Source organism: Delphinapterus leucas, chromosome 9, assembly GCF_059928025.1.
Source record: "Delphinapterus leucas isolate spDelLeu-1000000601 "Yukka" chromosome 9, BTC_Dleu_Yukka2, whole genome shotgun sequence".
NCBI lineage: Eukaryota > Metazoa > Chordata > Mammalia > Artiodactyla > Monodontidae > Delphinapterus > Delphinapterus leucas.
The window spans coordinates 80,872,847-80,896,399 of record NC_143137.1 but is presented as its reverse complement, the minus strand read 5'-3'; the positions used below and the strand labels follow the sequence as shown (position 1 = coordinate 80,896,399).

Sequence of the window (23,553 nt, the reverse complement as noted above, 5' to 3'; positions counted from 1 at the left end):
GCTGAACATGCTCACTGGGAAACTCTGCTCACAATCACATTATGGTTAGGTTTACCTCCCCCTGCTCTCGAATTTTTGTGTATCTCACAAAACTGTGAGAAAATTAGCTGATACTAAATAAGAGCTGAGACCCTCTACAGGGGCATCACAATTGGTATTTCTATCCCACTAGTGAAGGGGGTAAATGAACGTGTTCTTGTGTAATGAACCAAACTCTTCAATAACCAGAGACTACAGACTTGGATACAATTCTCCACAGTGTATATGAGTATATTTTAAAACTTCCACCTCCAAATACATCCTTTTCTTTTTTACAACTATTTCACAGATGTTGTTTACAAGAGGGCTTTACAACTTTCACAACACACACATTATTGATTCTTGAAATTTTTAGTCTCAATTGTATTCCCAATATCAAACAAAATTTTGGATACACAATATGCTTTTAGGCATGATATTATCATCCAATGTAAATAACTATCATGGATGTATTATATTTACAACAGACTTTCATACAGCCAGCAAGGCGGAAAAGGCTGCTATACTGACATGTTGGTATCTACTCTATGGATTAAAAAATAAGGTTGCTTCCGTAGCCACTAGTTCACCACTGGAATGTAAGCTGGTTACCAGTTCTTACCCACACATAGGAAAGCCTCCTTTTTAGTAAATCACATGCATCAATTAGAAGTGGAGATTCATCAAAACAGCTGCAGCTGTCCATACCCAATTAATGAATAATAAATAGAGAAAAAGGTGCTGAGCCTTCAGCCAATTATAGTTGTTCTGGTCAGGGTGTGAGGCCAGGCTGAATAGTAAATAATGAGTCCAGTTACAGTGGCAATAAGAGCACTGTTGAGTCTCCTGAGTTAATTGGTTTAAGCTGCTATTTTTCTCCTTGAGGATGCTGTGACTCAGAGACACACTGAGTGGATGAATAGAACTGAAAAGGAAATATGAGTTGGATGACACTGACTACATGACACTAAGGGCTTAAATACAATATTTGTCCATTTGCTTTACTGAATCATAAAAATAAGAAAACAAAAAATTTAAATTATAATTTAATGAACATATTGTCCTTTGAAAAAACATGAGTTCAGCTAATCATAATATATTTGATGAGGAAATAAAGAGATTTTTTTTATGAACTGAGAAAATTTCTCCAGTTCTTCAAGTAGTTAAAATGTTTTAGCTGCTTAGATTTACCCTATGGAAAAACTATAGCATTAATTCCTCAGAGGCAATTTACTCAATATATTAAGAATGTTTTACAGTTAACATGAAAAATAAACATAACATTAGTGGTCAGAAGAAACCTGAAGAAATAATTCTATTCCTTAAAATTAGATCTATTGTTAAGTCTCTGCATATTCTTCTACAATTAATTATGATATATAAAAGAGAAGGAAGAAACAGTCTGAAATAAGCAGACTTTGGAGGTAGGGGAACAGTAAGCAACTGAAACTGTGCAATACACAGAGAAAGATAGCAAGTTAAAAAAATACATAGGTGATATTAAAGCAAAAAAATATACATTTTCTAATATGACGAAGCGAATCAAAGACAACTATGAATTTGAAACACATAAAACAACTAAAATAAGTCAAAAACGGATACTGATCACTGCAAGAACTTGTTCATTAAAATTTAAAAGCAAAAAGAGGCATTCCTTAAATAAAATGTATTGAGGTTGCTGATAAGGATTACAATAACGATTTAATAAGGTGGAATACAGAATCTGAGGACATCCTCAAAATAAAACTGATGAATTTTTAGTTTGCATGATGGAGGAATGCGTGTGAATCACCTATCCCAGGATCTAGCCCTCAATGAGCATGAGAGCCATCACAATATCACAATACAGGTAAGTGTGATGACAAGGACTGAGGGCTGGTTTAAACTCTACGAGTAGTATGAAAATTTCAAATTATCAGCATTAGAAAGGGATGTAATACTCTGAACATATATATACATATCTTTTTTATACATAAATATGTAACCTAAATTTTGGGGAGTGGCTGATAGGGTATTTTCTCTGCTAAGGGACTGTGAAATGGTGTCTTGCCTATGAAAAGCACTATGTGATTTCAGATAGTCTGAAAGTTCAATTCAAGCACCTGCCCCACCCCTCCGGAAACCATATAGTGGTATATATTATATTAGGAAAGGAAAACATTTCAGTGGGGCCAATCTATTTGTTAAAAAATTAAAAGCAAATTTTCATATTATGAAGATTATGACAGACAAATATACTTTAAAAAATATTGTCAGGACAAAACAGGTTAAACAAAAACACTTTGGAAGGTAGAAAGATCAATTATTTTCCCTTGATACCTGAGGCAAAGATTGACTAACACCTTACTACTAATATACAGTAAAAAAAAAGCCTGGAGGGGCTTCCCCGGTGGCGCAGTGGTTGACAGTCCGCCTGCCGATGCAGGGGACACGGGTTCATTCCCCAGTCCGGGAAGATCCCACGTGCTGTGGAGCGGCTAGGCCCGTGAGCCATGGCCACGTCCGGAGCCCGTGCTCCGCAACGGGAGAGGCCACAACAGGGAGAGGCCTGTGTACCAGAAAAAAAAAAAAAAAGCCTGGAGTCCAGGACGCCAAGATCCCACCATACTTACAAAGAAATGAAAATCTCTCTATGGCCCATAAGACTCTGAATGATCTATTTGCAGCCTGACTCCTCATCCAGATCTCCTGCCCTGCCTTCCCTTGCTCATTGCCACATTGGACTGTTTTCTGGTCCTCACACACATTATGCTCCTCCTGGTTTAACGTCCTTGGGTCTGCTATTCCTTTTGTCTGGTAGGTTGTTCCCTGGTCTTTTTTCATAGTGTCAGTTCACTTTTCAGATCGCAGTTGAAAAATACTCTCTTGGAGATTCTCCCATCTAAATTATCCCCCATAGAATACTGAAAACATTACACTTCATTTATTACCTTCAGAGCAACGCAGACATTACTGCTTTTATAGAATTTCACATTAAGGTTTGTCAAACATTTACTGTACTGCTTAACATGCAAAATTTAAGTCATATCCTAAGATATAAACCTAGGATATATCTTAACATTGATAAAATTTATGTATCTAGATGGCAGGACATCCCTTTCAAGATAAAGACTATAAAATAATAATTTTGTATAAAATGTCAAAGGAAGGGATAAAGACTGGTTATGTAACTGCGTTGGTGCGGTTGACTTTTGTTTCAATTCTGTCTTGCACAGATTGTGCCAACTTAACTTTGGAAGCAATAATTTTACTACATTTTTTTTTCAGGTATCTTTTAAAAATCAGTAATGCAACAATGCTCATTAAATGATCAGAATTCTCTTTATTAAAATCAGAAATTTGGCATCAACACTTTGATATTCTACATGGTGTTTAAGGATATATGGATGCGTAAAAACGCTATCAAATTTTTTATTTGCCCCATGTTTGCTATCTCACTACACTAAAATATAATCACCACGAGGGCAAGAGGCCTCATTGACATCATTCGGTTGTGGCCCTAGCACCTAGCAAATCGCTTAGAACTGTATCTGCTTGCCCTATTTATAACATTTGTTGAGTGAATAAATAAACTTGAATCACTGTTTCCTAGTCCCCAGACTCATGCTTTTTCTACTTCAGCATGAAGCAAGGACAAACACCAGAAGCAGTCCGGTGAATGGACAGACAGCGCCTCAGTCAGGAACCCAGCTTCTCAATCTCATTTCAACTCTGTGTGTCCTTGCTATGGCTTCTCAGATTTTTTTTTTTTTTTTTAAGGAACAGAGGGTAACAAGATCTGTAAACCTCCTTCTAGCTCTGAAAATTCTCATTCTGAAATCTATGAACTAAAAGCAAATTGTTTCCAAGGCTTTTTTTTTTTTTTTAATGCAAAGTAACTGCAAGAACATGTAAATGATGAAAGGCTGGTATAAAGACTCCTTTTGGTAAATATTAGTAAACTTTAATATTTTTCTTATTTCATTTGCTAGAAATGGGTATAACTGTAAGTTCTAATGTTCTCTTCCACCAGTGAATTCCTTTGGAGACCACTGACCAAAAGACTCTTTTGGTATCCAAACCCCTTGACCCTGAGAATTTACATTTTAATTTAGGGCAATGCATTCAAAGCACGGAGCTATAGATATCAATCAAACAGACAATGTGTAGGTGAACATGGGTTAGAACATTAGCTGGGCTTTTCACTTCCACTTCACGAGTTGAATTATTTCGATTACTTCACTCAAGTGACAGTCAAGGCCATCTTTTTGAGAAGAACTTAAATAAAAATGAACACACCGTGCGTCAGTGGTCTCCAAAGAAATTCACTGGAAGGGTGGAAGAAAACATTAGAACTTACAGTTATACCCATTTCTAGCAAATGAAATAAGAAAAAAATTAAAGTTTACTAATATTTACCAAAAAGAGTGACATTAGTATTCCCTCTCCCCTGGCCTTACTGTGTGCGGGTTGGTCTCAAGTCATCTGTCATCCTCCAGGTACCACAAGGAGAAAGTGGAAACCCCACATACTGATAATGAGCCACCTTCTCCCTTACACAGTCCCTTTCAATGTACTATTCTTCACTTTATATGTAAATTTACTTATTATTTTCTTGGGTTTAACCTACTCCATACGTGCTACCAGCTTTAAAAGATTTCTGAAATTAACAATGATTGAAGTTGAAATTCTAGTAATGGAAGCTGCACTGAACAATAAGAGAATGACAGAGATGATGCTTCTATTCCCAGCACTAGCTCTTCTTCAGTCTCATTACCAGATAGAAAAGTGACTCAATTAGTTCAACTGGCAAGTTGGTCAAAAAAGTTAATATTATCAAGAAGATTATCATAAATATAGATTTAGATTTACTATATCGGTAACAATGTCCTGTGTTCATATGGGCTGTTGAGATATTTCCTATGGCATTATGAAGGCATCATAATTAAAGGCATTTAATAACTAAGCATCTAGAAAAGAACTGTACTTTTTTTCTGGTGATTTTTAATGTCAAATGCCACTTAAACCAATACTTCATAAAATTTCACTTATCTTAAAATTTTAGATGTCTCTTGGGAGGTTTCTCAGCATATTAGTTCAGTAGTATATAGAGAGAATTTATAAGTAAATATTGTTATATTGAGAGGTGCATTTTTTTAACTGACATGCATGTTCAAGCAAAAAAAGGTTGAAGATACCATTCAAAACAATCCAGTCCCCATATCTCTGTTTACCCAATGCTGTACAGAGGGTGAGTTTATAATGCCCACATAATGCCACCGAACTTTCCAAACAGTGAATATTCAGTGAGTTCTAAATAAATACACCATACACTAGCCTCTGGAAAGGAAGAACTGGATGTGGAATCTAAAAGAGAATTATGCATGCCACCACCCCAAAGCAGCTGAGGACCAACGTTTTAACTATCCTTGCAAAAGCAGCACATGCCCAAGTGCACAAAGCATTACAAAAATATCAAAATAGACTCAAAAGTTTTGGAAGAAGGCCCAAAAAACATACGGCGCTATTCCTAGAAGAAACGGAATCTAATCTTATCTTCCTTTTGATTAGTTTTAACAGTTTTTCCCCCCAATGAATCCTAATATGGCTATATATTTCACACAAGGGTGCATGCATTAATTTTAAGGTCTCCATGGTAAGTATCACTAGGAATGATGGATCAGCTCACTGAAGATTTATGATTTAAAGTCTAACAATCTTTTTAATCACAGAGATTTTATTTTACCTACTGCAAGTCACTGTCAACTAACAACTGTCAATGATGAAGCTGGTTGGATAAGTACAAGCCACATACATCAAAATTAAATACGGACAGAATGATGGATAGGTATAATAAATTAAAATTTTAAACCAAAACCATCTTCAAAACCTTTAATCTTAAGCCTTGATTTACAACAGTTCCATCACATGGCCTTCTCCTGTCCCCCATGGGGGCCCACGGAATAGGCAGTGTAGCACAGCACAGGGACACACGGCTCCTGCTGTGGATCACACGGACTGCACTGCATTCAGTTCTCTGCACTACCAAATCCCACATGTGTGACAGCGGACAAGTCACTTAAGCTCACTAAATTTTACTTATCTTTTCTGGATATCATGAAAATAATAGTATTGCCACAAAGGATGAGTGTGAACTTTAAACAATAACATTACCTGCAAAGCATTTACTTTCTAGTATAGAATAAGTATACATATGTTAATTACTATTATAATCCAATCCAAACATATAGCATTGAAAATATTTACACCACTTATTTTAGATGCACACACACGAAAAGGTAACTCTGATTGTACCATTTACTATACAGAAGCAATTAATATTCTATCTCTATGCCATCTCCTGTTTGAGGATTCAACAATAGTCATTAGCAGAGCCTGAAATAAAGGCTGTATACTATTAGACAGTTTTTTTAAAAAAGCTGCCAAAGAGGACTTCCCTGCTGGTGCAGTGGTTGAGGGTCTGCCTGCCGATGCAGGGGACACGGGTTCGTGTCCCAGTCCGGGAAGATCCCACATGCCGTGGAGTGGCTGGGCCCGTGAGCCACGGCCCCTGAGCCTGTGCATCCAGAGCCTGTGCTCCGCAACGGGAGAGGCCACGGCAGTGAGAGGCCCGCGTACCGCCAAAAAAAAAAAGGCTGCCAAAGAAACCTAGACTTTCTTTCTTTAATAATTAGAGCAGAGTCGTCGCTGTCTGATACATATCCCTATTGGTTCATTCTAGAAACAGACTCATTTATTTCTACAAAATAAAATCAAATCATGAATGATTAGGCTTTTAAGAAGACATTTAGATAGGACATTATGTTGGAATAAGTTTTAATGTAGATAAGACTGGTAAGAAAATAAATAGCAACATAAATATGCAAGGGAATTCAGCAAACTAGCCAAATGTCCCAGAAAGGTCAAATTTTTAGCATGATCAATATAATAAAACGTAGCAAATAAATCAACTCAAGTTATTGACACAGGAATTCTGGGCTGAATTTATTTCATTTGGATTTCAGTCTGAAACATAGGTCTTGGAATTAGGTTAATAAGAGTTTGTAACGATCTGCTTTCTCTTTGCTTGCTTTGGGAATTAAGAAAATAGTGCTGCTTGCTGGCACAACTGAAATCTTCTGGGGAATCTGCTTCACTACATCTTTAGGGAAGTTAAGGATTTATTGGGACAGATGTCTCTAAAAACCTAAACAAGAACCTAAATAAATTTCAAAACTAAAGAGAACATGAATGTGGAATTTCATAAATAACTGTTGCATTATTAGCTTTTTTTTCCATTTTATCTTGACATTTAATTATCTTTTCAAACCCAGATATATAAAACCTACAAGGATTTCAAGGCAAATTTTTGCACTGAGGTCACATTTATTTCTAAACGTTTTCTGAAGATTCTGATTTTTATTTTGTTACGCATTTTCTTAAGTTTTTCACACAAATGTAAGGATATTCATAACAATAAAATGAAAGAGGTCAAACTAGTACCCTTCATTATTGTTAACACAGCCACACATAAACGTGTTCCATTTGGAACTCAAATCACTTCAAATCAATATTAAATGTATTGTAGTAATATTAATAATTATTATTTTTAAAATTATACTCACTAACATTTCTGGATTGCCTACTGTAAGACAGGGAATGTTCTAAATTCTTTATATGTGTTAACTAATTTAATTTTCACTGTAACAGTATGAGGTAGGTATCACATTACCTTTATTTTTCAGACCAAAAGAGTGAAGCGCAGACACTTTAGGTGACTCTGCCGATATCACAAAGCTAGAAAATGGGCAGAGATGGGCCTCAGATGCAGGCAATGGGCCTCCAGAGTATAATGTCTTAATCATCAAGCTCTGCTTCTTCCTCCGTTTGACAATGTACACACCACTTATACATGTATGTCTTGTTATTAATTAGGGATAAAAGTTTCCTATGGAAGTATTTAGGAGTGAAATGTCACATCTCTAATTTATCTTAAAATATTTAGCAAACAATACATACAGCAACTATGGAGACTCTGTTTACTGTTCTCTCTTCTTTATATTTAAAATATTTTTCCTGATAAAAAGTTAAAAACTAGGGCTTCCCTGGTAGCGCAGTGGTTGAGAGTCCACCTGCCGATGCTGGGGACGCGGGTCCGTGCCCCGGTCCGGGAAGATCCCACGTTCCGCGGAGCGGCTGGGCCCGTAAGCCACGGCCGCTGAGCCTGCGCGTCCGGAGCCTGTGCTCCGCAACGGGAGAAGCCACAGCGGTGAGAGGCCCGCGTACCGCAAAAAAAAAAAAAAAAAATCTTACATTAAAACACTGTACCCACGTTAATGCTGTGGTCTCTTTGGAAATGGAATTTGACAACTTACTTATTCTAATTACATGTATAATTAGACAAAACTTTAGTTTGATGGACTAATAAAATAAGCTTGATTTCATATTTCACAGAGATTCATAAAAACTTAGATTATCAGATCTCTCCAGACTTGGAACCCAAAATCTTGATCCTTATATTTCTTGTAGTATGGCAAACAAATATTCTAACTCTGCTACTTATTCCCAACTTGAATCAGTTTTAGACACAGGGGAAAGCACATTGTCTGTCTGACTTTACTTAGTTCTCATGACTGAACCAGGGGCTAATGAGAGGAAGGGACAGATGAGAGAAGAAGAAGGAAAAAGGTCCACTCCACTCCCATCTTCTGCAGCCTGCCCCGTTGTATGAACAAAAAGAAACGAATGTCTATATTAAAAAATTAATTCAAATACAGTCCACAGTCAAAGTCAGTCTTGCCACTCCTCTCTTAATATTGTTTCCACTCAACCTTGAAACAAAACAAACATTTTCGTTTCCACCATATTTGCAAAGGGTTTCCTGTTTACTTTGCAAATACGGCACTACTTTAAAAAGCGAACAATCTCATTGTAGTTTGAGATTTTTCGCTTTTTAAAGTAGTGCCGTATATACAATGGAATATTACTCAGCCATAAAAAGAAACGAAATTGAGCTATTTGTAATGAGGTGGATAGACCTAGAGTCTGTCATACAGAGTGAAGTTAAGTCAGAAAGAGAAAGACAAATACCGTATGCTAACACATATATATGGAATTTAAGGAAAAAAAATGTCATGAAGAACCTAGGGGTAAGACAGGAATAAAGACACAGACCTACTAGAGAATGGACTTGAGGATACGGGGAGGGGGAAGGGTAAGCTGTGACAAAGCGAGAGAGTGAGGCATGGATATATATATACACTACCAAACGTAAGGTAGACAGCTAGTGGGAAGCAGCTGCATAGAACAGGGAGATCAGTTCCGTGCTTTGTGACCACCTGGAGGTGTGGGATAGGGAGAGTGGGAGGGAGGGAGACACAAGAGGGAAGAGATATGGGAACATATGTATATGTATAACTGATTCACTTTGTTATAAAGCAGAAACTAACACACCATTGTAAAGCAATTACACTCCAATAAAGATGTAAAAAAAAAAAAAACTTTTGACATTAAAAAAAAAAAAGGGAACAATCTTCACAAATGCTATGTAAGCAATAGGGGGACTGAAACACACAAACACCTACCCAATTTAACAAGCATTATCTCAGCAATTATTCTAAATCATTAAACAGAGAAAATGAGTAAGACCCTTACCTCAAGACACTAAAATTTTAATAGAGAAGATTATCCCTCTATAAAAATACCATAGTATAAGATATTGCACCACTGAAACCAGAAACGTGTAGCAAGTTATTCTGAGCACCCAGAGGAAGGAAATACCATTTGCTACTTAGGAAAAGCAAGGCAGGCTTCAAGAGGAGGTAGTATTTGAATTAGTTTTTAAAGAGTACTTAGCATCTGATTGGAAAAATTGTAGGATATCAAAATCAGGTAATTAGAGGAGAGAATAGTTAACATTAACTAGCACAGGGACAGGAATCATTGTCTTAAATTTCCAGCATGGCTATGTACCTTATACCTTCCATATGAATTGTGGCTCACCAAATAATTTCGCCAAGTTATACGTGCATTTTTTAATTCCAAAGCAAAAATTTGTGTAAATGACTAGAGTCATAATTTTTAAATCACATTACACAATCCTAAGGGACATTGACTTTACCCCTTATTTCAGTCACTGCTTTAGCTAAATCTGCCTGTCACTAGGTATTTATTTTTATACCCAGAAGGTGAATATAAACAGCATCGATCTGAGCGGCACAGATATTATAAAATGCCCCTGAGGGACTGTCTGGTATCAAAGTCCTTGTAAGGCTTACAACCTGACAGCTCCCCACAAACTAGCTAATTCAGACGTAGCTCATAGAAAGTGACACTCCAAAGAGATAGCTGTTGAGCTTCATTGAGAGGCAACTGATGAGATTAAAAAGCACTTTAAATGCTCGTTTTACCTTTAAGTGAGGCCATGTATCACCATTACAATGAACAAAATCAATTGATTACACTTGACTATGTCATTCTTTATATGCAAATCTTAACTTGGTGATGGACCAGCATATTTAACATGGGAGAATAATAGGAACCAGGACATTCTAAATTTAATCCTGAATCCAACATAAACTAAAGTTATGGACTTTTCGTATGATTTACTTCTATTATGAAAGCTACTTTTGCTTCATTTCCATCTACTCATATCCTACACACCTTACCCCTGCCCTCACCTTCCTTAAATGTTGGTGTGATGAAGATTCTACCCTATACTGTCTTAAGACATTTTTCTTTTCTTTTCTTTACATGTGTGGATGTGTGATGTAGGCAGAGTAAGGCAACAGGAGCAGTGGAACTGCAGCAACCTGGAGAATGCATCACATCCAAAGGCAATCAAACTCACTTTGTTTCTGTGTCAGCACACCAAAACACATCTGTAGTTAAATCTGGCCTTCCTATTTCTATAGCTTGACACTTGCTGGGAAGATTTCAGCCACCTGTTTTCAAAGTCCACTCATAGGCTAAATATAGAACTATTCTAGAAAATAGAAAATTTATTTATATCTCAGATATTTATATCCCCATTCAAACATATAAGGATATATTTATTAATTGATAATATTGTTTCAATATTTAGTATTCCAATTAGTTCCTGTGTTCACTAGATATTAGATATTAATGTATGAGATTATAAACTCACATTATATAATCTCCGTTCACCAATTTTTCATAATGAATATGGCTTTGTGGAATTTGAGCAATAAAAATTTACAACTAAATTGGAATATAGAAAAGTACAACAAACAGTGACGGTAAGCCAATTCAAATCAAAACAAGATGGTATTATGATTATACAGATATTTGATAAATAAAACATCAAGCACTACATGTATAAAGTTGGAGTATATCAACCAACTAAATCCAATTATATACAGCAAAACTTTTGGTAAGGATGAATAAATCTCACCATCCATGTAAGTCCAACTTCATCTGATAAGCAACAATCTTCAAAAACAGCTATAACCACTAAAAATCCTAAGGTGAATATCAAAGTTCAACATTTACTTACATTTCTTAACTTTCTTTCATTCTAAGATAGCGAATATTTCCATTGCAGAAAACAATTTGATTGTAATGATCAAAACACATGCTTTAAGAAGGACTAAATAATACTCAACACAGCACATAATTTTATAATCATTTTCCTGTAAAAGAGAATTTTTTCCTGAGTTCCAAGTTGAAGAATTTGACTATACCTAATTGATAGAAGTCACTCAGACGAGCGGGGAGAGTCTGGGCATTAACTTTAATATTCCAAGAAGAGCAAAATTAAGTGCACAAACTGCTAATTAACTCCCAACTAGTATTCTCCCTATTCTCTCTTCAGTAATGGAGTCCTATATTTTATTTGGGTACATGATTATCGAAGGGGAAAGAAAATTATGTTCCGTATCTTCTTGCATCTAGGCAAGACTAGTCACTAAGTTGTGGACAACGGGTGCAGATAGAAATGCTGTCTGCAATTTCCAGAACATACCCTTAAAGGCAAAGTGTGTGTCCTTCAGTGCCATCTGCCTCCTTCCTGATGCATAGAATGCAAAAATCATTGTGGATATTGGAGCATCCATTTTGGACCAAAATATGGAAAAGTTACACTGAGGAGAGCAAAAAACATGAGAGAAGGACTGTAGGGCCTGGACGATGGAGAGTTGTTATATTAGGCCTTGCACACAGAATGTGACATGAGAGAGGAATAATCTTTTGGCTTGTCGTAGCACTTTTACTTTAAGACTCTCTGTAATAGCCAAACCAATATACTAATCATAAAACATGATTCATTTTTATTCACTATCTAAGGGTTTACAAGAGCAATAGTATTAACATATCTAAAGGACTATGAACTTCCCCAACAAAAAGTTTTAGTGAAGTATAAAATGTATTGTCTTACATTTTTTTATAAATTCTCAAAAATTTTATGTGAAATAGTCCAACTCCAGCAAACTTGACAAAGTTAGCAGGATGTCAAGAATATGCAGAACTAAAATGAAATTTATGGATCACCGAGTCAACTGTAGCATGTCTTAGACGAGAGAAAAACAGTTTGAATTCAAATATGTTTTAATGCCCTTAGGCAACTACAGTTTTAAGGCTGGACTGGTACATGAATCCAACTAAACCTACTAGGTCAGCTTGTTTGTAAAGCCAATCACCCTAGTATACCTACATTTACCCTGGAATTTAATGTAAAACTTTTAATACTCACATCGAGATCATCCTTTGCATTGTAGTAGACAACTTCATTGCTCTATAAAAAAAGAAAAAAAAAAGAATGCTTTAGTGATTTGATTAAAAACATAATAATATACTGGATCAAAGACTGAATACATTTTATTCATATTTTAAATAATAAAACTCTCATAGTATTCCTTTTACAATATATTCCACAAAGATCGAAAAGATTAGCCAATATTTTCTAAGAACATATTCAAACACTATAGCAGTGATATTAGAAAAGCACATCTTGTACTGCGGGAAAACTTCTCAGCATAGGTCTGAGAACAATTTGTGAAGAAAAAGATTTTTGAATTCCTAATGCAAATAAGTTATATACATATACACACACACATACATACAAACACACACACCTAAATAATGAAATGATAAATAGGATAATTCAAGAAAAGTGAATACTGTAAGTGGCTGCTTAAGAGTTTGCTGAAACCATGACTTTTAAAAAATATACATCGAATGTTGAAATTATTCTTGAAGAAAGGTATATCTGCACTATACTGGCAGGAATTCCTTCAGGAGATTCAGATAAGGGATTAAGAGTATCTGTGAATTTAGATAGCAAAGAATATCAGATAATCCAACATACTAATATTCTCATATTCTACCAAAGTATCGAGTGAGTGTTGGCTTTTCAAGAATGAAAGTGTGTGGACATTTCTGCTAGCCATCAACGTCGCTGAATATGCCATAAATATAAAGTATGGATATAAATTGTGTTACAAAGGAAAAATGGACAGGAAAAAATGGATAAAACAATTATCAATGAATTTTAAATTCCTATTCTGTGTACAAGGCTAGTTCTGTGCAATATAAAAATAATCTGCATATACTGATATCTTTTTTCTTCTCCTCCTGAACTGTTTGAAGATACGTATTACCCATCTTCTGTACATCTTTAGTAGTAACTTGGGTACCATGTAAAAGTGTATTTTTCTGTGTCTCTTAAACATTTACAGACATGGACAATATAAAACTTTGTTAAAAGAAAACACAATTCACAAAAATGTTTAAAAATCGCTTGGGAAAAATAGACTAAATTAGTGCTTCTCAAAGTATGTTCCAAAGAAAATCACTAGTTCTTGAAGCTATAGTAGACCTTATACAGGCAAAAGTATTCTGTGGTCATGATTTTACAATAAACAATGAAGTTAAAATTGTGTCTTTTCAGCAGGAAGTCATACAGCCTTATTGTATGAATGCACATTATAAATCTCCAAGAGGAAAAGAGATCTTGTTTCATTTCCAAATTTTTGCCACAGATTCTGCCCCCGTTTTTTTATTTGAGAAACATACCATGATAATGAAGATCTGTAAAATATAGGTATCTCTGAAGACCAAGTAACCAAACCAAAAACTACATAGATAAATATAAGAACATATGATTTGTAATACTGAATGAAATCCATGAGTTTCAATTTATTTCATTTAGAATCATTAAAACTTTTAAAATTACCATTTAATTGTTTTTTTAAAAAGAACTAAGTAGCTAGAGAATTTTCACATACATAAAAGTTCTACTTCCTGGAAGACAGTTCGGTAACAAAGTTAAAATACAATGTCAGAACTCATCACCTACAGGAAGAAAGAGAATCTTCTGAATTCCCCTGAGATCCAAACCAATTACCAGTTTATTGATCCCTCGTGGAACCCTGTAATTTATACTCAGGAGACAATTTTCAATCTAGAATGTGGATTCCATCAAAAGTTAAAACACTGAATGAGTTTACTTCATTTTAGATATTATGTCTGCCAACTGATTGCTTACATTTACAGAATTGAAACGTGTGGAAAACAAGGTGAAACTGCATTAAATTTCAAGCGGTTCAGCAGCATCATTTTCAACATTCATTCAATACCTATTTGTATATATTTCTGCGCCAAAAAAGACACAAAATAAGTTAAACACATCTACCCCTATTTTTAGGTAAAATAACATGTTCAGATGACTATATAAAACAATTTATTTGTCTAGGATTACAATTGGCCCCTGGTGCCAGAGCTAATGGACTGAACTGATTAGTCAAATTTTCTTCTTATGTGTGACACATGGTCACATTAACAAAGAGAATTTACTTATTAAACCTAAGATGAAGAGTATCACATACAGTGTCAGAAGAGGGTAAAGTATAATAAATGCTAGTTTTCACTCAAACTACGTATTTTGACTCTACTAAGATAAACTGTGATTGAAGTTAAAATGAAAATGGAGAAAACCTAAGTTTATTTGAGAATTTCCAAATGTTTCTTTTCTTTGTTACTGTATTATTTTTTACATAAAGCCACACTACTTGCCTCTTCTTTTAGAAGGTCTACATTGCTTCTAAAACTGTCACTGAAAATGTGTATTGCTAAGTTTATTTAACTTTTATGCATTTGCACAAAATTTTCTGGACTTTGGAAGACGTGTAATTCCAAAACCTGGCTTTTTTAAGCAAACTGGAAACAAAATACATTAGTCATAAAATAATACTGCAGGCCAAACATTGGTACTCCTTGTGACTAGGTATTTTATATTTCTACTTTTAAGAAGCTCTTTGCTTATACAACATCCATTTCTTACATGCTCAAAATATAAATGCAAAGGAAAACAAAGCGTGTCTTTTTTATAGAAAAACAACATACCTAGGAAGCACTTAATCAAACATGTGTGCTTAGACAGGTGGTCATGTTTCAATAAGAGAACACAGGCCTTAGTGGAATGTACAACTGATTACATCCACTGTCTTAAAACAAAATTTCTTCCCTCCAATAAATGACATTGCTTTTGACTCAGAAGCTTTTTTTTTTTTTTTTTTTTTTTGCGGTACGCGGGCCTCTCACTGTTGTGGCCTCTCCCGTTGCGGAGCACAGGCTCTGGACGCACAGGCCCAGCGGCCATGGCTCACGGGCCCAGCCGCTCCGCGTCATGTGGGATCTTCCCAGATCGGGGCACGAACCCGTGTCCCCTGCATCAGCAGGCGGACTCTCAACCACTGCGCCACCAGGGAAGCCCTCAGAAGCTTTTTTTTAACCTCATTTTTTATAAATACACTTTCCTTTCTCAATCCTCAGACTGTGCATTGATAGCACGCACATTTCATTATTCCCTTACTCTATCTAGCAGAAAGGCTTGACTGATCAATTTTCGTAAAGATAAATCTCTACAGGGCATCAGGATTTGGGGAAACTGTAAGTCTGCATTTAATGTCAACCTAGTCCACCTACATGGCAGCATGATGCTAAAATAAATGGCAAACATTCATAGGGCCTTTAATTTGTATAATTATATAAAAACATTTTTTGTCTCAGTTCGTAGTGGCTTTTGTTTATATAGTTTCAGAATTATTTGGTTCAGAAATAATTTTGAAAGTAGGCTTGAGAAAAATCATAATTTGGTGGTCATAATTCTCTTTCCTATCACATTCATTTAGAGCCATTTCTTCTGCTTTGTGGAAATACATATTAGCTCTATTATAAAATATATACATATATATATTCAGGTGTGTGCAGCTACATTAAACTATATCAGTCTGAAATCAAATCATGTAAGTCACTGAATCACCAAAATATATCCAGAAACAATCTTAAGAGAATTGGGTTAAAGGACAGTTCTCAGGAATGAAAGACAACTCACACTGAATCAGCCCTACTTCTACGTCCTGATGTTTTTACAGGGATGACTTTTGGCTAAAATTAACTGTGTGAAAAGAAAATTAGGAGAGGATATTGTAGAAAAACAGTTAAATGATCTGAGTGGGGGAAGTTAGAGGGGAGGAGGAAGAGTATCAGCTGAATTCCTTCTCCCTTTATCCTGCCCCTGCCCCCATCTCACCTAGACTTTCTACAGGGAGGGGCTGGGGGTCTCACCACCAACAGAGGGAGCCACGCCCCCTTCATTCAACAGTACTCTGGCGCCCTCACTCTGTGCTAAGCGTTGGAGAAACAGAGACGAACACTATGGACACACTGACCTAAGAGGCAAGTTCTTGCCCTCCTGATTCACACATGACAAGATGAGCAGGCAGCTGGGCCAGTTGCCCCAAATCTGCTGTAACTGAAGAAGATCTCTTACTATCCTTGGATGGTAGGACCACATAAGCCAAAACCTTCCCAGGTTTCAAAATAGGCAAGAGTTAAGAATTTCAGATATTTGAGACGTTCCTCCTCTATTGATCAATTCAAGGATGTGTGTTTGAAAATGTGTGTGTGTGTTTCTTTCTGAATCATTTACCTACCCTATCACTCAAAATTCCCTCCGTCCCTTTTCCAGAGTGTACATAGTTATATCATTATCATTTAAGACTTTAAAACCATAGCATATAAACTAATTATCGTAGGCACAGATCGGAATTGAGTAATCTTCTTTCCCTACTATCCTTCTAGGTAAACATTTTCATGTAAATTATTAAACAACATCATCTTAGAAGGTATTTTACCTCCAAACACAGAGGTTTTCAGTGGATTTCAGTGCATTATGTGCAGTATGATAGGCTAAAGCTAGCAACAGCCTCAAACGAGATTCATAGATTAGTCAAACCTTTAGAGAGCAATTTTTCATAATTTAAGCACCATTAGATGACAAGAACAAACTGTTTCATTTCTGATTTTTAACCAAGTAGTTTATTTATTATCTCCTTGAAACAAATTTACCCAAATGGTTCACGCTAATACAATGCTGCTGTTTACTGAAATTTAAAACATCCCCTAGCAAGTTGAGAGATGAATGACTTTAGTTTCCCAGTGTCTTCTGGGAGTCAAAAATTAAATCTGGACAAAATAGACCATTCCATCTTAAAAATGTATATTGTGAGTGACAGTCCCTTGCATGCCACTTTCCTGTAAAACGTGGCCTCTGATGAATAGTTTATGTTAAAAATCTGAAGCATAAGTACAAAGCTTCAACCTGGGAGTAAGATATTGCCAAGGATAAAATTTAAATAATGGAACTGAAAATTAGGATTTTATAGGTAACATCTGAAATATATCACACATTCAAAACTCAAATAGACATTAACTTCCTGTCCAATTTACTAATTCTCTTTTCTTTGTTATACACTTGACTCTGCATATGATCCACAGCGTTGACAAATTTGGGGCAACTCTATTGCCTGTTAAATCACCTTAAAGAAAAAACCTCATTCTTACTGTCATTTTATCCTTCTTTAGTTCCAAATATTCTGTCAATAGGATGAATATTAAGGATACTCTTTGTCATAAATGAGTTGTGTTAATGATTCCTACCAACCAAGATCCACACTGTTTAGCTCAAATCATTTAAAATTCAAATTTTTTGATTATTATATCTTTGTAACAATTTGTCCTGGTAACCAGACACAGCACCACTATTGATTGTGCCCAAGTCAACCACACTACATGACATGGGTTAACCAGCAGTACTGATTATAGCACTGTGTGAATAAAACAACTTAGCAAGGTGTTGGGGGAGGGTGTGTGTGTATACATCCATGTGTGTGTCGGAGAGGGGGTAAGAATGTAAGTGAACTTTCCAAAGATAGCTAAAAGTAGCTGAAGCAGTAAAGACAGTGGTTCTTGAAAAAAGATATTTTTTATGCCATTCTATCTGTTTGGGGTTTGGAATGCATGAAATATTGCTTATGAAGATAAAAAGGGAAAATAAAGATGGGCACAGGTCCATCTAGAGATCAATGTTACCAGATTACTGGGCTGAAGGCATGTGATAAATCTACATGCATTCATATTACGTGACAAGAGATAATAAAGAAGATGATTGACGTAAAGTGTTGAGCACAGGGCCTGTTATTTTATATACTGAAAAAGAAATATCCACAGAACTTATTTATTAGCTTTATCTAGCACTTACATAGAAATTAAAGTAAAATGCATACAATTTTATTTTCTTAGATCAGTTACTATGCTATGAGTCTATTTAATCATTTAAAGTCCTTTCTTCAAAGATTCCATACAGCACAGTGGAGAAGAAATGGTATTATAGCTGCTATTGCTATTTTTATTCTGATAAATTAAATGAGGTAATTTATAAGAAAGTCTAGTAAAATGGTAATTAAGTGTTGGTTCTATATGCAACCTGTCCATTAAATATGTTGTTATGCTCCAAACTCCTCTGTGATTCTAAGCACACTCTTTCCAACCCCACATCTCCTTTAAACATCCATCCTCATCCACTCCTGCCTAGAAAAACTCCGACTGTGTATTTAACGCAAAATTTGTTTGTCCATCCTAACACCCAAACTGTGGAATCTTGCTGGAGAAAATTACACATGCACCCCTCACATAGAGTAAGTCAGTGGTTCTATGTTTTACAAACTGTAGTAAACTTTGTTTCGTAATTTTTTTTTTAATTCAGAAACCCTCCTATCTTTGGGAAACTGTTTCTTCCAATCACATGATTCTGATGGCTGGCAAATCAAACCACCTTATTTCTCTGACCACAGAAAATAACAGGCGCCTAAATCTATCCAAAAATAGCATCTCATCTCCCTATTCCTTTTTCAGCAGAATATCATTTTCCAGGAGCGGTTACGGTTGCAAACGCTGTACTGCTTAAAACCTAAATCTTGAGATTTAGGGGGTAGATGGCGTAAGAGTAAGACGCGGAGATCACCTTCCTCCCCACAGATACACCAGAACTACATCTACACGTGGAACAACTCCTACAGAACACCTACTGAACAATGGCAGAAGACCTCAGACCTCCCAAAAGGCAAGAAACTCCCCAGGTACCTGGGTAAGGCAAAAGAAAACAGAATAAACAGAGACAAAAGGATAGGGACGGGACCTGCACCAGTGGGAGGGAGCTGTGAAGGAGGACAGGTTTCCACACACTAGGAAGCCCCTTCGCGGGCGGAGACTGCAGGTGGCGGAGGGGGAAAGCTTCGGAGCCGCAGAGAAGAGCGCACCCACAGGGGTGCGGAGGGAAAAACGGAGAGATTCCCGCACAGAGGATCGGTGTCGACCGGCACTCACCAGCCCGACAGGCTTGTCTGCTCACCTGCCGGAGCGGGCGGGGCTGGGAGCTGAGGCTCGGGCTTCAGTCAGAGCGCAGAGTGAGGACTGGGGTTGGCGGCGAGAACACAGCCTGAAGGGGCTAGTGCACCGCGGCTAGCCGGGAGGGAGTCCGGGGAAAAGGTCTGGAGCTGCCGAGGAGGCAAAAGACTTTTTCCTCCCTCTTTGTTTCCTGGTGCGCGAGGAGAGGGGATTAAGAGCGCTGCTTAAAGGAGCTCCAGAGACGGGCGCGAGCCGCGGCTAAAAGTGCGGACGCCAGAGTCGGGCATGAGACGCTAAGGCTGCTGCTGCCGCCACCAAGAAGCCTGTGTGCGAGCACAGGTCACTATCCACACGCCCCTTCCGGTGAGCCTGTGCAGCCCGCCACTGCCAGAGTCCCGGGATCCAGGGAACTTCCCCAGGAGAACGCACGGCGCGCCTCAGGCTGGTGCAACGTCATGCCAGCGTCTGCCGCCGCAGGCCCGCCCCGCACGCAGTGCCCCTCCCTCCCCAGCCCCGGCCTGAGTGAGCCAGATTCCCCGAATCAGCGGCTCCTTTAACCCCGTCCTGTCTGAGCGAAGAACAGACGCCCTCCAGCGACTTACACGCAGAGGCGGGGCCAAATCCAAAGCTGAGCCCCGGGAGCTGTGAGAACAAAGAAGAGAAAGGGAAATCTCTCCCAGCAGCCTCAGAAGCAGCGGATTAAAGCTCCACAATCAACTCAATGTACCCTGCATCTGGGGAATACATGAATAGACAACGAATCATCCCAAATTGAGGAAGTGGACTTTGAGAGCAAGATTTACGATTATTTCCCCTTTTCCTCTTTTTGTGAGTGTGTATGTGTATGCTTCGGTGTGAGATTTTGTCTGTATAACTTTGCTTCCACCATTTGTCCTAGGGTTCTATCCGTCCGTTTTTTAAAAAATTTTTTTTCTTAATAATTATTTTTTATTTTCATAATTTTATTATATTTTATTTTACTTTATTTTACTTTATCTTTTCTTTCTTTTTTCCTTCCTTCCCTCCTTCCTTCCTCCCTCCCTCCCTCCTTTCTTTCTTTCCTTCTTTCCTTTTCTTTCTTTCCTTCCTTCCTTTCTTTCTACTAGTTCTTTCTTTCTACCTTTTCTCCCTTTTATTCTGAGCCGTGTGGATGAAAGGCTCTTCGTGCTGCAGCCAGGAGTCAGTGCTGTGCCTCTGAGGTGGGAGAGCCAACTTCAGGACACTGGTCCACAAGAGACCTCCCAGCTCCACATAATATCAAATGGCGAAAATCTCCCAGAGATCTCCATCTCAACACCAGCACCCAGCTTCACTCAATGACCAGCAAGCTACAGTGCTGGACACCCTATGCCAAACAACTAGCAAGACAGGAACACAACCTGACCCATTAGCAGAGAGGCTGCCTAAAATCATAGTAAGTCCACAGACACCCCAAAACACACCACCAGACGTGGACCTGCCCACCAGAAAGATAAGATCCAGCCTCATCCACCAGAACACAGGCACTAATCCCCTCCACCAGAAAGCCTACACAACCCACTGAACCTTAGCCACTGGCGACAGACATCAAAAACAACAGGAACTACGAACCTGCAGCCTGCAAAAAGGAGACCCCAAACACAGTAAGATAAGCAAAATGAGAAGACAGAAAAACACACAGCAGTTGAAGGAGCAAGGCAAAAACCGACCAGACCTAACAAATGAAGAGGAAATAGGCAGTCTACCTGGAAAAGAATTCAGAATAATGATAGTAAAGATGATCCAAAATCTTGGAAATAGAATAGACAAAATGCAAGAAACATTTAGCAAGGACCTAGAAGAACTGAAGATGAAACAAGCAACGATGGACAACACAATAAATAAAATTAACAATACTCTAGATGGGATCAATAGCAGAATAACTGAGGCAGAAGAATGGATAAGTGACCTGGAAGATAAAATAATGGAAATAACTACTGCAGAGCAGATTAAAGAAAGAAGAATGAAAAGAACAGAGGACAGTCTCAGAGACATCTGAGACAACATTAAATGTACCAACATTCGAATCATAGGGGTTCCAGAAGAAGAAGAGAAAAACAAAGGGACTGAGAAAATATGTGAAGAGATTATAGTTGAAAACTTCCCTAATATGGGAAAGGAAATAGTTAATCAAGTCCAGGAAGCACAGAGAGTCCCATACAGGATAAATCCAAGGAGAAATACGCTGAGACACATATTAATCAAACTATCAAATATTAAATACAAAGAAAACATTAAAAGCAGCAAGGGAAAAACAACAAATAATACACAAGGGAATCCCCATAAGGTTAACAGCTGATCTCTCAGCAGAAACCCTGCAAGCCAGAAGGGACTGGCAGGACATATTTAAAGTGATGAAGGAGAAAAACCTGCAACCAAGATTACTCTACCCAGCAAGGATCTCATTCAGATTTGATAGAGAAATTAAAACCTTTACAGACAAGCAAAAGCTGAGAGACTTCAGCACCACCAAACCAGCTTTACAACAAATGCTAAAGGAATTTCTCTAGGCAAGAAACATAAGAGAAGGAAAAGACCTACAATAATGAACACAAAACAATTAAGAAAATGGGAATAGAAACATACATATGGATAATTACCTTAAATGCAAATGGACTAAATGCTCCAACCAAAAGACACAGATTGGCTGAATGGATACAAAAAAAAAAGCCATATATATGCTGTCTACAAGAGACCCACTTCAGACCTAGAGACACATACAGACTGAAAGTAAGGGGATGGAAAAAGATATTCCATGCAAATGGAAACCAAAAGAATGCTGGAGTAGCAATTCTCATATCAGACAAAATAGACAAAATAGACTTTAAAGACTATTAGAAGAGACAAAGAAGGACACTACATAATGATCAAGGGATCGATCCAAGAAGAAGATATAACAGTTGTAAATATTTATGCACCCAACATAGGAGCGCCTCAATACATAAGGCAAATACTAACAGCCATAAAAGGGGATATCGACAGTAACACATTCATAGTAAGGGACTTTAACACCCCACTTTCACCAATGAACAGATCATCCGAAATGAATATAAATAAGGAAACACAAGCTTTAAATGATACATTAAACAAGATGGACTTAATTGATACTTATAGGACATTCCATCCAAAAACAACAGAATACACATTTTTCTCAAGTGCTCATGGAACATTCTCTAGGACAGCTCATATCTTGGCTCACAAATCAAGCCTCAGTAAATTTAAGAAAATTGAAATTGTATCAAGTATCTTTTCCGACCACAACACTATGAGACTAGATATCAATTACAGGAAAAGATCTGCAAAAAACACAAACACATGTAGGCTAATCAATACACTACTTAATAACGAAGTGATCACTGAAGAAATCAAAGAGGAAATAAAAAAATACCTAGAAATAAATAACAATGGAGACACGACGACCCAAAACCTATGGGATGCAGCAAAAGTAGTTCTAAGAGGGAAGTTTATAGCAATACAATCCTGCCTTAAGAAACAGGAAACATCTCGAATAAACAACCTAACCTTGCACCTAAAGCAATTAGAGAAAGAAAAACAAAAACACCCCAAAGTTAGCAGAAGGAAAGAAATCATAAAAATCAGATCAAAAATATATGAAAAATAATGAAGGAAATGATAGCAAAGATCAATAAAACTAAAAGCTGGTTCTTTGAGAAGATAAAAATAATTGATAAACCATTAGCCAGACTCATCAAGAAAAAAAGGGAGAAGACGCAAATCAATAGAATTAGAAATGAAAAAGGAGAAGTAACAACTGACACTGCAGAAATACAAAAGATCATGAGAGATTACTACAGACAACTCTATGCCAATAAA

At 37.1% G+C, this 23,553-nt stretch overlaps 1 protein-coding gene across 1 annotated transcript in view; it reads right to left on the bottom strand.

The window, feature by feature from the left end:
- CACNA2D1 (calcium voltage-gated channel auxiliary subunit alpha2delta 1) overlaps positions 1-23,553 on the bottom strand; it is a 514,071-nt gene that overhangs the window by 192,537 nt on the left and 297,981 nt on the right. The window contains exon 5 of the mRNA XM_022554402.3: positions 12,707-12,748. Coding sequence (XP_022410110.1) covers positions 12,707-12,748 — 42 coding nt within the window. The remainder of the gene's footprint in view (positions 1-12,706; positions 12,749-23,553) is intronic.